Below are 15,296 nucleotides of genomic sequence, written 5' to 3' on the forward strand. Positions count from 1 at the left end.
GTGACATACGAAGTTCATCATGGATGCATTTTTGGTAAAATTTACAAATTTAAAGAAATTCCGAACTATTTTGTGGAAGACACAAATTTAGTTAATCTTTATGCTTTATTTTTTTATTTTTATTTTTTTCCTCGGGTTTAGTTAATTTAACTAACGTACACAAAAAATTATTAGAGTAAAGAAAACTTTCTCCCAACAAAATAATTCCATGAACTAAAATAAAGTTAAATTGGCTTTAGTGAAATAGAGAGTTCACTTTTTTTGAGTGTAGACTTTTACAAAATCTATAGATTCAAAATTTAAGTTGGCTAATGCACTAGGGTGGAACACAATTTTAGTAAAAACAAGTAAGGAAAGTCTAAAGTCGGGCGGGGCCGACTATATTATACCCTGCACCACTTTGTAGATCTAAATGTTCGATACCATATCACATCCGTTAAATGTGTTGGGGGCTATATATAAAGGTTTGTCCATAATACATACATTTAAATATCACTCGATCTGGACAGAATTTGATAGACTTCTACAAAATCTATAGACTCAAAATTTAAGTCGGCTAATGCACTAGGGTGGAACACAATGTTAGTAAAAAAATATGGGAAACGTTTAAATCTGAAGCAATTTTAAGGAAACTTCGAAAAAGTTTATTTATGATTTATCGCTCGATATATATGTATTAGAAGTTTAGGAAAATTAGAGTCATTTTTACAACTTTTCGACTAAGCAGCGGCGATTTTACATGGAAAATTTTGGTATTTTGACCATTTTTGTCGAAATCAGAAAAACATATATATGGGAGCTATATCTAAATCTGAACCGATTTCAACCAAATTTGTCACGCATAGCACCAATGCTAATTACTCCCTGTGCAAAATTTCAACTAAATCAGAGTTAAAAATTGGCCTCTGTGGTCATATGAGTGTAAATCGGGCGAAAGCTATATATGGGAGCTATATCTAAATCTGAACCGATTTCAACCAAATTTGGCACGCATAGCAACAATGGTAATTCTACTCCCTGTGCAAAATTTCAACTAAATCGGAGTTAAAAATTGGCCTCTGTGGTCATATGAGTGTAAACCGGGCGAAAGCTATATATGGGAGATATACCTAAATCTGAACCGATTTCAACCAAATTTGGCACGCATAGCTACAATGTTAATTCTACCCCCTGTGCAAAATTTTAACTAAATCGGAGCAAAAAATTGGCCTCTGTGGTCATATGAGTGTACATCGGCCGAAAGCTATATATTGGAGCTATATCTAAATCTGAACCGATTTCAACCAAATTTGGCACGCATAGCTACAATGCTAATTCTACTCCCTGTGCAAAATTTCAACTAAATCGGAGCAAAAAATTGGCCTCTGTGGTCATATGAGTGTAAATCGGGTGAAAGCTATATATGGTAGCTATATCTAAATCTGAACCGATTTCAACCAAATTTGGCACGCATAGCTACAATGCTAATTCTACTCCCTGTGCAAAATTTCAACCAAATTGGGGTAAAACTCTGGCTTCTGGGACCGTATTAGTCCATATCGGGCGAAAGATATATATGGGAGCTATATCTAAATCTGAACCGATTTCGATAAAATTTGGCATACTTGGCTATAATACTAATTGTTATTCTTGTACAAAATTTTAAGCAAATTAGGGTAAAACTCTGGCTTCTGGGGCCATAGAAGTCCATATCGGGCGAAATATATATATGGGAGCTATATCTAAATCTGAACCGATTTCTTCCAAAATCAATAGGGATCTATTCTGAGCCAAAGCACATACTTGTGCCAAATTTGAAGTCGATTGGACTAAAACTGCGACCTAGACTTTGATTACAAAAATGTGTTCACGGACAGACGGACAGACGGACAGACGGACATCGCTATATCGACTCAGGAGCCCACCCTGAGCATTTTTGCCAAAGACACCATGTGTCTATCTCGTCTCCTTCTGGGTGTTGCAAACATATGCACTAACTTATAATACCCTGTTCCACAGTGTGGAGCAGGGTATAAAAATATGGGAAACATTTAAATCTGAAGCAATTTTAAGGAAACTTCGCAAAAGTTTATTTATGATTTTTCACCCGATATATATGTATTAGAAGTTTAGGAAAATTAGAGTCATTTTTACAACTTTTCGACTAAACACTGGCGATTTAACAAGGAAAATGTTGGTATTTTGACCATTTCTGTCGAAATCAGAAATACATATATATGGGAGCTATATCTAAATCTGAACCGATTTCAATCAAATTTGGCACACATGACAATATTACTAATTGTACTCCTAGTGCAAAATTTCAACTAAATTGGGCCAAAACTCTGGCTTCTGGGGCCATATAAGTCCATATCGGGCGAAAAATATATATGGAAGCTATATCTAAATCTGAACCGATTTCAATCAAATCTGGCACACATGACTATACTATCAATTGTACTCCTTGTGCAAAATTCAAGCTAATCGCTATAAAACTCTGGCTTCTGGGTCCATATAAGTGCATATCGCACGCATAGCTACAATGCTAAATCTACTCCCTGTGCAAAATTTCAACCAAATTGGGCCACAACTCTGGCTTTTAGGACCATATTAGTCCATATCGGGCGAAAGATATATATGGGAGCTATATCTAAATCTGAACCGATTTCAATCAAATTTTGCACACTTGACTATACTACTAATTGTACTCCTAGTGCAAAATTTCAACCAAATTCGGCCAAAAATCTGGCTTCTGGGGCCATCTAAGTCCATATCGGGCGAAATATATATATGGGAGCTATATCTAAATCTGAACCGTTTTCAATCAAATTTTGCACACTTGACTATACGACTAAGTGTTATGCTTGTACAAAATTTCAAGCAAATCGGTATAAAACTCTGGCTGCTGGGTCCATATTAGTGCATATCGGGCGAAAGATATATATGAGAGCTATATCTAAATCTGAACCGATTTCTTTCAAAATCAATAGGATTCTATTCTGACCCAAACATGTGCCAAATTTGAAAGCGATTGAACTTAAATTGCGACCTAGACTTTGATCACAAAAATGTGTTCACAGACAGACGGACGGACGGACGGACAGACGGACATGGTTATATCGAATCAGGGACCCACCCTGAGCATTATTGCCAAAGACACCATGTGTCTATCTCGTCTCCTTCTAGGTGTTACAAACATATGCACTAACTTATAATACCCTGTTCCACAGTGTGGCGCAGGGTATAAATATAGGACAATCACACAACAGGTGTTTAATTGATTCCTTTTCCTCCACATCATTACAGCTCATGCAGTATTCATTATACTTCGCGCCAATAGTATTCGCCTATCAGGCAGCGACCCGTTATAGAAGATATCAGGAGTGATATTTGACGTTTTGAGAACCCTAGCATATCTAATGTTCGGTTCAAGTTTAAATGGGGCTATATTTTCTCGGTGTCGTTGCAATCCTTCTTTCATTGGACATTCGCCATCATAATAGCCTTTGGAGCCATCAGTGTAGATATCTATATAATGTTTAACAATATACCAAATTTCAACCGATACGGATGATTCGGCTCCAGACGTCAAATCTGGCGATCGGTTTATATGGGGACTATATATAATTATGGACCGATATAAACCAATTTTTGCGTGGGTAAGAGACCATCTACTTACATCTCGTACCAAATTTCAACCGGATCGGATGAAATTTGTTTCTGTAAGAGGCTCCGCAAGTCAAATCTAGGGGACGGTTTATATGGGGGCTATACGTAAAAGTGGTGCGATATGGCCCATTTGCAATACCATCTGACCTACATCAATAACAACTACTTGTGCCAGGTTTCAGGTCGATAGCTCATTTCGTTCGGAAGTTAGCGTGATTTCCACCGACGGACGGACATATCTAGATCGACTTAGAATTTCACCACGACCCAGAATATATACTTTATAGGGTCTTAGAGCAATATTTCGATGTGTTACAAACGGAATAACAAAGTTAATATACCCCGCATCTTATGGTGGAGGGTATAAAAAATTCATAGAATTATCCCGGCCATGCCTAAACATCGATGGAATAGCATCTGCTTGAGTATGGGGAAGGCGCAAATTCGGCTAAAATTTGGTACATGATGTTTGTATATATCCTATAACAACCATACACTGGTTTGTTTGCATATCGGTACATCATTATATACAGACCGCATATAAACCTATCCCCAGATTTGATATCCGGAACTCCTTGGAGGGCCACATTTCATATAATCCCGTTGAAACTTGGTATATCACATACATCAGTATATGCTGTCAATAACCATGAACAAATTGATCCATATCGGTCAATAATTACCCTGCAAACAATTTTGGAAATTCTTTTAAAGGCACAACTTTAAAAGCACTTCCAAATATATCCTCCCAAAGATGTTCTTTATTTTAAAAATTTCACGTAAATTTTTATACCCTCCACCATAGGATGGGGGTATATTAACTTTGTCATTCCGTTTGTAACACATCGAAATATTGCTCTAAGACCCCATAAAGTATATATATTCTGGGTCGTGGTGAAATTCTGAGTCGATCTAAGCATGTCCGTCCGTCCGTCCGTCTGTCCGTCTGTCCGGCTGTCCGTCCGTCTGTGGAAATCACGCTAACTTCCGAACGAAACTAGCTATCGACTTGAAACTTGGCACAAGTAGTTATTATTGATGTAGGTCGGATGGTATTGAAAATGGGCCATATCGGCCCACGTTTACGTATAGCCCCCATATAAACCGATCCCCAAATTTGGCTTGCGGAGCCTTCCGGAGCAGCAAATTTCATCCGATCCGGTTGAAATTTGGTACGTGGTCTAAGTATACGGTCTCTAACAACTATGCAAAAATTGGTCCATATCGGTCCATAATTATATATAGCCCCCATATAAACCGATCCCCAGATTTGACCTCCGGAGCCTCTTGGAGGGGCAAAATTCATCCGATCAGGTTGAAATTTGGTACCTGATGTTAGTATACGGTCTCTAACAACCATGCAAAAATTGGTCCATATCGGTCCATAAATATATATAGCTCCCATATAAACCGATCCCCAGATTTGACCTCCGGAGCCTCTTGGAGGAGCAAACTTCATCCTACCCGATTGAAATTTGGTACGTGGTATTAGTATATGGTCTCTAACAACCATGCAAAAACTGGTCCATATCGGTCCATAATTATATATAGCTCTCATATAAACCGATCCCCAGATTTGACCTCCGGAGCCTCTTGGAGGGGCAAAATTCATCCGATCCGTTTGAAATTGGGTACCTGATGTTAGTATACGGTCTCTAACAAGCATGCAAAAATTGGTCCATATCGGTCCATAATTATATATAGCTCCCATATAAACCGATCCCCAGATTTGAACTCTGGAGCCTCTTGGATGAGCAAAATTCATCCGATCCAATTGAAATTTAGTACGTGGTGTTAGTATATGGTCTCTAACAAGCATGCAAAAATTGGTCCATATCGGTCCATAATTATATATAGCTCCCATATAAACCGATCCCCAGATTTGACCTCCGGAGCCTCTTGGAGGAGCAAAAGTCATCCGATGCGGTTGAAATTTGGTACATTTCGTTAGTATATGGCCTCTAACAGCCATGTAAAAATTGTAAAATTTTATTACTATAGAAAGTTTTGTCAAAATTTCATTTCTATAGAAAGGTTTGTAAAAAGTTTATTTCCATAGAAAATTTTGTCAAAATTTTATTTCTATAGAAAATTTTGTAAAAAATTTATTTCTGTAGAAAATTTTGTCAACATTTTAGTTCTATAGACAATTTTGTCAACATTTTATTTCTATAGAACATTTTGTCAACATTTTATTTCTATAAAAAATTTTGTCAACATTTTATTTCTATAGAAAATTTTGTCAAAATTTTATTGCTATAGAAAATTTTGTCAACATTTTACTTCCATAGAAAATTTTGTCAACATTGTATTTCTATAGAAAATTTTGTCAAGTTTTTATTTCTATAGAAAATTTTGTCAAAATTTTATTTCTATAGAAAATTTTGTCAAACTGAATTATATACGTATTTAATCGGCATTTTTTTTGTTTAATATATACACCTTATGGACTAACTTACAATTTAGAAGACAGTGTTAAAAAGTTTTACGATACCTTGCCATCGGCAAGTGTTATCGCAACCCAAGTAATTCGATTGTGGATGACAGCCTTTAGTAGAAGTTCCTACGCAATCCATGGTGGAAGGTACATAAGATTCGGCCTGGCCGAACTTACGGCCGTATATACTTGTTCCAATTAAAATTTAAAGTTTTAAAACATACTCAATTAAAAATTTAATTGATTCAACAATTTTTTTAATTGAAACAAGTATATATACTGAAGACTGTCATCCACAATCGAATTACTTGGGTTGCGGTAACACTTGCCGATGGCAAGGTATCTTAAAACTTCCTAAAACCGTAATATATACCACATAGTCCATACGTGGTATATATTAAACTAAAAAGGCCGATTAAATACGTATATAATTAAGTTTAAAGTTTCTATAGAAATAAAATTTTGACAAAATTTTCTATAAAAGTAAAATTTGGAAAAAAATTTCTATAGAAATAAAATTTTGACAAAATTTTCTATAGAAATAAAATTTGGAAAATTTTTTCTATACAACTAAAATTTTGACAAAATTTTCTATAGAAAAAAAATTGGAAAAAATTTTCTATAGAAATAAAATTTGGAAAAAATTTTCTATAGAAATAAAATTTTGACAAAATTTTCTATAGAAATAAAATTTTGACAAAATTTTCTATAAAAATAACATTTTGACAATGTTTTCTATAAAAATAAAATTTTGGTAGATTATTTTTGGCTCGAGTGGCAACCATGATTATGAACCGATATGGACCAATTTTTGTGTGATTGGGGATCGGCTCTATATAACTATAGACCGATACGGACCAATTTTGGCATGGTTATTAGCGGCCTTATACTAACACCACGTTGCAAATTTCAACCGGATCGGATGAATTTTGCTCCTCCACGAGGCTCCGGAGATCAAATCTGGGGAACGGTTTATATGGGGGCTATATATAATTATGGACCGATATGGACCAATTCTTGCATGGTTGTTAGATACCATATATTAACACCACGTACAAAATTTCAACCGGATCGGATGAATTTTGCTCCTCTAAGAGGCTCCGGAGGTCAAATCTGGGGATTGGCTTATATGGGGGCTATATATAATTATGGACCGATATGGACCAATTTTGGCATGGTTGTTAGAGACAATATAGTAACACCTCGTACCAAATTTCAATCGGATCGGATGACATTTGCTCCTCTAAGAGGCTCCGGAGATCAAATCTGGGGATCGGCTTATATGGTGGCTATATATAATTATGGACCGATATAGACCAATTTTGGCATGGTTGTTAGAGACAATATAGTAACACCTCGTACCAAATTTCAATCGGATCGGATGACATTTGCTCCTCTAAGAGGCTCCGGAGTTCAAATCTGGGGATCGGTTTATATGGGGGCTATATATAATTATGGGCCGATGAGGACCAATTTTTGCATGGTCATTAGAGAACATATACCAACACCATGTATCAAATTTAAGCTGGATCGGATAAAATTTGCTTCTCTTAGAGGCTCCGCAAACCAAATCGGGGGATCGGTTTATATGGGGGCTATATATAATTATGGACCGATGTGGACCAATTTTTGCATGGTTGTTAGAGACCATATACTCACCCATGTACCAAATTTCAGCCGGATCGGATGAAATTTGGTTCTCTTAGAGGCTCCGCAAGCCAAATCGGGGGATTGGTTTATATGGGGGCTATATGTAATTATGGACCGATATCGACCAATTTCTGCATGGTCATTAGGGACCATATTCTTATACCATGTACCAAATTTCAGCCGGACCGGATGAAATTTTCTTCTTTTAGAGGCTCCGCAAGCCAAATCGGGGGATTGGTCTATATGGGGGCTATAAATAATTATGGACCGATATGGACCAATTTCTGCATGGTTGTTAGAGACCATATACTAACACCATGTACCAAATTTCAGCCGGATCGGATGAAATTTGCTTCTCTTAGAGCAATCGCAAGCCAAATTTGGGGGTCCGTTTATATGGGGGCTATACGTAAAAGTGGACCGATATGGTCCATTTGCAATAACATTTGACCTACATCAATAACAACTACTTGTGCCAAATTTTAAGTCGATAGCTTGTTTCGCTCGGAAGTTAGCGTGATTTCAACAGGCGGACGGACATCCTCAGATCGACTCAGAATTTCAACACGACCCAGAATATATATATTTTATGGGGTCTTAGAGCAATATTTCGATGTGTTACAAACGGAATGACAAAGTTAATATAGCCCCATCGTAAGGTGGAGGGTATAAAAAAAATCAATCACAAAAACTAATAGTATCAATTAATTTTTTAATTGGATCAATTAATTTTTTATTTGACTTTCAATTAATGTTTTAATTGATACTACCAATTAAAAAAATAATTGGATCAATTCATTTTGTGATTAAATAAGAAAACAAATTTATTAAATATTATACATTTTTTGTTAATTTACATCCAAAGAATTCGGATCACACCTTAAGAAGTGATGCAAATTCAGTGCAACGGCTGTTAAAATAGTGGACATCCGTCCTATGACAAGCCCATGCTTCTGTTCCAATTTCCGGATCCATTTTCACAATTTTTTTGGCAACGCTGGGTGATGTCATAATTTCAGTCAAATCTTCGATAATGTTCCATTTAGTTTATAAAGCTACCCAGCAAAAAAATTGGAAGTTGTTCCACAAACATTTCTTTTAAAGCCCATCCCGAATCCCCCATCGAGTTTTTCCAACTTCCGATGCAGTCCTTTTGGACAAGTCCACAAACATTTCTTCTAAAGAGCAACGCGGGATCCCCCAATGATTTTTTTCCACTTCCGATGCAGTCCTTTTGGACATGTACACAAACATTTCTTCTAAAGCGCATCTTGGGATCCTCCAATGATTTTTTTCTACTTCCGGTGCAGTCCTTGTGGACAAGTATTAGAAAGAACGCAATCAGGCTATTTTAAGTGCAAATTTTGGACAATTAAATTTTACAAAATAAAATGGCTGAGTGTGCTAAGGCGTTCTGTTATGGTGCCAGTAAAGCCAGGTTCAATCCCTGGTCGGAGCAAAAAAGTTTTTCAAATTGTAAAAATTAGATAATAGGAAAATAATAGTGTAATAAATCATATGGATGAAAAAAAAAGTGAAATTGGTTGAAAAAAAATTTTTTTTTCGCTTTTTAAATTTCTTCATTCAAATTAACTTCCAGGGCACAACTTCTAAAGCAATGCAAAGGATCCAAAAAGGGAGTACTTCCATCCTATGACAAGCCCATGTAAAATTCATTGGAGATGATCCAAGTTTGTACTACTTCCGGATCACAGATTGGGGATCCAAACTACTTTTTTGGAAGCTCTTTTTTTTGCTGGGTAATTAAACCAATGTGCTTTTGTCAATAAAAACAATTTAGCCAAAAGTTTCGAAAAAATCTGTTTTTTAGAAAATTATAGTCAACATTTAATTATAGAATTTAATCAATTTAATGAATATTTATTAGATTCTATCATACCAAAATATAGGCGTTTCATTTAAAAGTAAAGATGAAAGATTTAATGCATGCAAAGTGAATAGTAGCAGACATCATTTACACCCGTGTAGTCACTCAGAAATTAATTGTGAAATATAATTTGCAGTTACTAGAAAATTGTCAAAAATACTAAAAAAAGTGCATAGTGATTGCATTGTGTTCATCAAACAAAAGATTTTAATAAATGGTTCGCGAATAACACAGTTGTTCTTGCAAATTACGGGGTTGTTGAAACCATTTAAGTCATTCGAACACAGTTGTTCTAAAACTCAGCAATATATAAAAGAAGAAGTTACTTATTGGGCTTTACTGACTAGCTCAGACTTTATTTCGAAATCAAAATCCGGGGAAACTTAACAAGACCCAAAAACATGACCCAAATTCTTTTTCGTACTATTTTATTGATAGGTGTTATCCAATTGAGTTTGGCTTGTGTAAGTTGATAGAATTCCCCAGTTTGGTGTTATTTGCATTTATTTATTAATTTTTGTATTTCTTAGAATGGCTACAAAGCAAAATTATTAAAAGTGGAAAACTGTGCTGGATCGGATGCTGTCATAACAATAGATGAAGATTTTTCCGTTAAATTAAATAAAAATTGTGAAATTGTACCCAAAGGATGTATACACAGCAAGGCTTTTACTACAGCCGTTTCCACCTATAAGGTAGTAAAAGATGGAATACCTCTTGCTGAAGGTCAAATGGATTTGTGTAGTATGGCTGATAGTATACCCGACGAAGCTTATCAATATATAAAAATGTTTGGAGCTCCTGCTTCCTGTCCTGTTAAAGAGGTAAGATACGCTGATTGGGAAAACTATGAAACAGGACGAAAACACCTATAAATTTTGTTTTGTTGTTTAATTTCAGGATAATATTTGTGGGAATGACAACAAAATCGATTTATCCAAATATAAATCCATGTTAAGTCTTGCTCGTGGTTTAATTGTAGTTGATTCTAGTATTGAACATGATACTGTAAGTATTATCCAGGTTATGGTTGTAAGTTTCTGTAACTACATCGATTTTTCCAGGGTAAATCTTGCATTCATATCGAAATGGAACTAACCAAGTGAAATGGCGTCGTGACAATGGAATATGATTTTAAGTGAAACTATAAAATTATATATATTATATATCGTTTTCAACTATTTGAAAAATTAGTAAACTTTTTAAAAAATAAAAATTAATAAATCAAATGAAATATTACACGCACAGAAGAAACATGATTGTCACAATCATATTAGAAGAGCAAAATAATATGATAGGAGCTATTTTTGCGGCGACCATGTAACATTTTCAACATGTTGGCTCAGTGAACATGGTTCTAAGAAAAATAAAATTGTCCTCATCTAAAATGTTATTATATTGGTAAAAAGAATTATGTTTCCATTAAAAGACAATGGTCACGATCTAAAATGTTATGGTATTCGTCAAAAATGTTTTTCTTCCACACGGATGAAAAAGACTGTTTTTCATATGTTTGGCTATAAACATTATATGTTTGGAACACAAATGTTTAAACACAATATTTTTGAGTGCAAGCATATAATGTTCATAAACTAGCATAACATGTTTGGGACATATATGTTAATATGTTAGAACATATTATGTTTGGGACATAAAATGTTTGTAAATATAATATGCTTGGATGCAAACATATATTAATTTAGAAATAGCCTATAAACATATATGTGTTTAGTAGCTAGGAGCGCTATTTAACAGGGAGCCATATTGAATTAAGTTGGTGGTTGTTGCTTGTTATTACAAAATTAACATTTTATTTTTCCTTGGGCAATTGATCAGCTACTTCTTTGATCCTTACAAACTGTGTGGTCCGCTGTTCGAATCCCCGTCCGGCAAAAGGTAAAATTAAAATAAATAAAAAAATCATACAATTGAATAATTTCTTCTACAATGTTTGTATTACAGAAAAAGGTGCTAAGAACTAAAAAATCTCGTGGAAGTGAGAAAGATGTGGGGGAATATACAATTGGGCAGAAACAAAATTTTGAGCATTCAGGTCGAAAACCTATGTTGTTAGCACCTATATTACCTGTTTATTTTCATAATTCATTATGATTGTAAATATATAAATAAATAAATAAAATTTTGAGCACAATATTGTTTGGGAGAATTTTTTTTAAGCATATAATATTTTGGGGTGCAAAATGCTTCCAAACATATTATATGTTCACATAATAACATATTGTTTTTTGGAAGACAACATTATTGAATTTGGATGCAAAAATACAAAATGTTTGGAACTTAGACTACCCAAACATATATTGTTTAGACCAATATGCTTTCAAACATATTATATATTGGAAGAGATCAAACATATAAATGTTTGGGCAATACCCAAAAATGTATATGCTTGAAGCAAAATATGTTTGGGAGTATATGTTACAGAAGCGATTTTTTGTGAGGGTGCAGTTAAAAGAACATGGTCACAGCCTAAAATGTTTTGATTTATATGAAAAAAACTTTTTTTGTCATCGAAAAAAAGGACGCCACTTGAGAAAAGAAAACACAAAATTAACTTTATTTATTTGTTTTAATTCATTTATAAACTAAATCATTGTTTATTTGTATTCATAATGTCGTGCAAGCAAACATCACATATTTTTACACACTCTATTTTGGTTAAATTTCAACAAAAGTAATCATTCCATATTTACTTCGTGCCCATCAAATGTTCCAACGCAGATATCATGTAACAGCAAATAAAAATAAATTTTACCATATATAAAAATGCAGAACAAACAAGTATATACGACCTTAAGTTCGGCCAGGCCGAAGCTTATGTAGCCTCCACCATGGATTCCGTAGAAACTTCTTCCAAACACTGCCATCCACAATCGAATTACTTAAGTTGCGGTAACGCTTGCCGATGGCAAGGTATCTAGGCCCATACGTGGTATGTATTAAATCATAAAAGATCGATCAAATACGTATATAATTCAGTTTGAAAAAATTTTCTACAGAAATAAAATTTTAACAAAATTTTCTATAGAAATAAAATTTTAACAAAATTTTCTATAGAAATAAAATTTTGACAAAATTTTCTATAGAAACAAAATTTTGACAACATTTTCTATAGAAATAAAATTTTGACAAACATTTTCTACAGAAAAAAGATTTTAACAAAATTGTCTATAGAAATAAAATTTTGACAAAACTTTCTATAGAAATAAAATTTGGACAACATTTTCTAATGGTATAAAAATTTTGACAAAATTTTCTATAGAAATAAAATTTTGACAAAATTTTCTATAGAAATAAAATTTTGACAACATTTTCTATAGAACTAAAATTTTGATAGATTATATTTGGCTCGAGTGGCAACCATGATTATGAACCGAATAAAATTTTATAGAAATAACATTTTGATAGATTATTTTTGGCTCGAGTGGCAATCATGATTATGAACCGATATGGACCAATTTTTGTGTGATTGAAGATCGGCTATATATAACTATAGACCGATATGGACCAATTTTGGTATGGTTGTTAGCCGCCATATACTAACACCACGTTCCAAATTTGAACCGGATCGGATGAATTTTGCTCCTCCAAGAGGCTCCAGAGGTCAAATCTGGAGAACGGTTTATAAGGGGGCTATATATAATTATGGACCGATATGGACCAATTCTGGCACGTTTGTTAAAGATCATATACTAACACCATGTTTCAAATTACAACCGGATTGGATTCCAGATTGGATCCAAATCTGGAGAAAGTTTTATATGGGGACTATATATAATTATGGACCGATATGGACCTATTCTGCCACGGTTGTTAAAGATCATATAACATACTAACACCATGTTCCAAATTACAACCGGATTGGATGAAATTTGCTTCTCTTAGAGACTCCGCAAGCCAAATCTGTATTTATATGTAATTATGGACCGATATGGACCTATTTTTGCATGGTTGTGAGAGACCATATGCCAACATCATGTACTAAATTTTAGCCGGATCGGATGAAATTTGCTTCTCTTAGAGGCTCCGCAAGCCAAATCGGGGGATCGGTTTATATGGGGGCTATATATAATTATTGACCGATGTGGACCAACTTTTGCATGGTTGCTAGAGACCATATACTAACACCATGTACCAAATTTCAGCCGGATCGGATTAAATTTGCTTATCTTAGAGCGATCGCAAGCTAAATTTGGGAGTCAGTTTATATGGGGGTTATACGTAAAAGTGGACCGATATGGACTAATTTTTGCGTGGTTGTTAGAGAGCATATACTAACACCATGTACCAAATTTCAGCCGAATCGGATGAAAGTTGTTTCTCTTAGAGCAATCGCAACCTAAATTTGGGGGTCCGTTTATATGGGGGCTATATAAAGTGGACCGATATGGCCCATTTGCAATACCGTCCGACCTACATCAATAACAACTACTTGTGCCAAATTTCAAGTCGATAGCTTGTTTCGTACGGAAGTTAGCGTGATTTCAATAGACGGACGGACGGACGGACATGCTCAAATCGACTCAGAATTGCACCACGACCCAGAATATATATTCTTTATGGGGTCTTAGAGCAATATTTCGATGTGTTACAAACGGAATGACAAAGTTAATATACCCCCATCCTATGGTGGAGGGTATAAAAATATGGGAAATATAAAGCTAGAGCAATTTTGATGCAATTGTACAAAAGGGCATTTATGATGTATAGGTCGATACATATGTATTCGAGATATAGGACAATTTGAGTAATATTTACAATTTTTGCTACTCAGCAGTGTCGATTTTACATGGCTATTGGTTAAATCTCCCCAAGATATATGGTCAATTGTGGGTTGTGATATATTATTTGGCCGATTCGGGCGACATTTCCACAAGTCGGAGTTTTTTCTTTAAATTCGACCATTCTGTGGAAAGTTTGGCATTACAGTGTGTAGGATATGACTACGAATTGTGGAAATCATCACAGAATTTTGTGTAAAATGTGGGTATTTTGGCCATATTAGATCAAGATGACGTACTTAAATAGCATATTAAATGTATTCTCTGTGGAAACTATCGTGCCAGTTGGAGGAAACACCCATTGAAAATGGGTCTAAAATATGAAACATTCTACCATATTTCCCCTACTCTGGCGTGCATATATATGGGAGCTATATCTAAATATGAACCGATTTTGACCAAATTTGACATGCATAGTTAGAATAATAATAATCCTGCTATCTCAGCAAAAACCGTAAATGGGAGAATAATTTTGGCCTCCGTGGACATATGGGTGTAAATCGGGCGAAAGATATATATGGGACCTATATCTAAATCTGAACCGATTTCAACCAAATTTAGAACAATTAACAATACTATTAAACGTACTCCTTGTGCAAAATGTGAAGCAAATGAAGGCAAAACTCAGGCTTTTGAGGCCATATAAGTTCAAATCGGACGAAAGATATATATGGGAGCTATATCTAAATCTGAACCGATTTCAACCAAATTTAGCACACTGAATGATACTCTTAAACGTACTTCTTGTGCAAAATTTGAAGCAAATCAGGGCAAAACTCTGGCTTTTGAGGCCATATTAGTCGAAATTGGACGAAAGATATATATGGGAGCTATATCTAAATCTGAACCGATTTCAACCAAACTTAGAACAATT

The 15,296-nt window shown here is 34.7% G+C and overlaps 1 protein-coding gene across 1 annotated transcript; it reads left to right on the top strand.

The window, feature by feature from the left end:
• The first annotated feature begins 9,705 nt into the window (after window positions 1–9,705).
• Window positions 9,706–10,877, top strand: LOC142223979 (sporozoite-associated mosquito saliva protein 1-like). The gene is made up of 4 exons (XM_075293789.1): window positions 9,706–10,087; window positions 10,154–10,447; window positions 10,524–10,631; window positions 10,688–10,877. The coding sequence occupies exons 1-4, from the start codon at window positions 10,025–10,027 to the stop codon at window positions 10,727–10,729; spliced, it is 507 nt and encodes a 168-aa protein (XP_075149904.1). The 5' UTR covers window positions 9,706–10,024; the 3' UTR covers window positions 10,730–10,877.
• Window positions 10,878–15,296: the final 4,419 nt, after the last annotated feature.

This window comes from Haematobia irritans, chromosome 2 (assembly GCF_050003625.1).
Source record: "Haematobia irritans isolate KBUSLIRL chromosome 2, ASM5000362v1, whole genome shotgun sequence".
NCBI classification, from domain to species: domain Eukaryota; kingdom Metazoa; phylum Arthropoda; class Insecta; order Diptera; family Muscidae; genus Haematobia; species Haematobia irritans.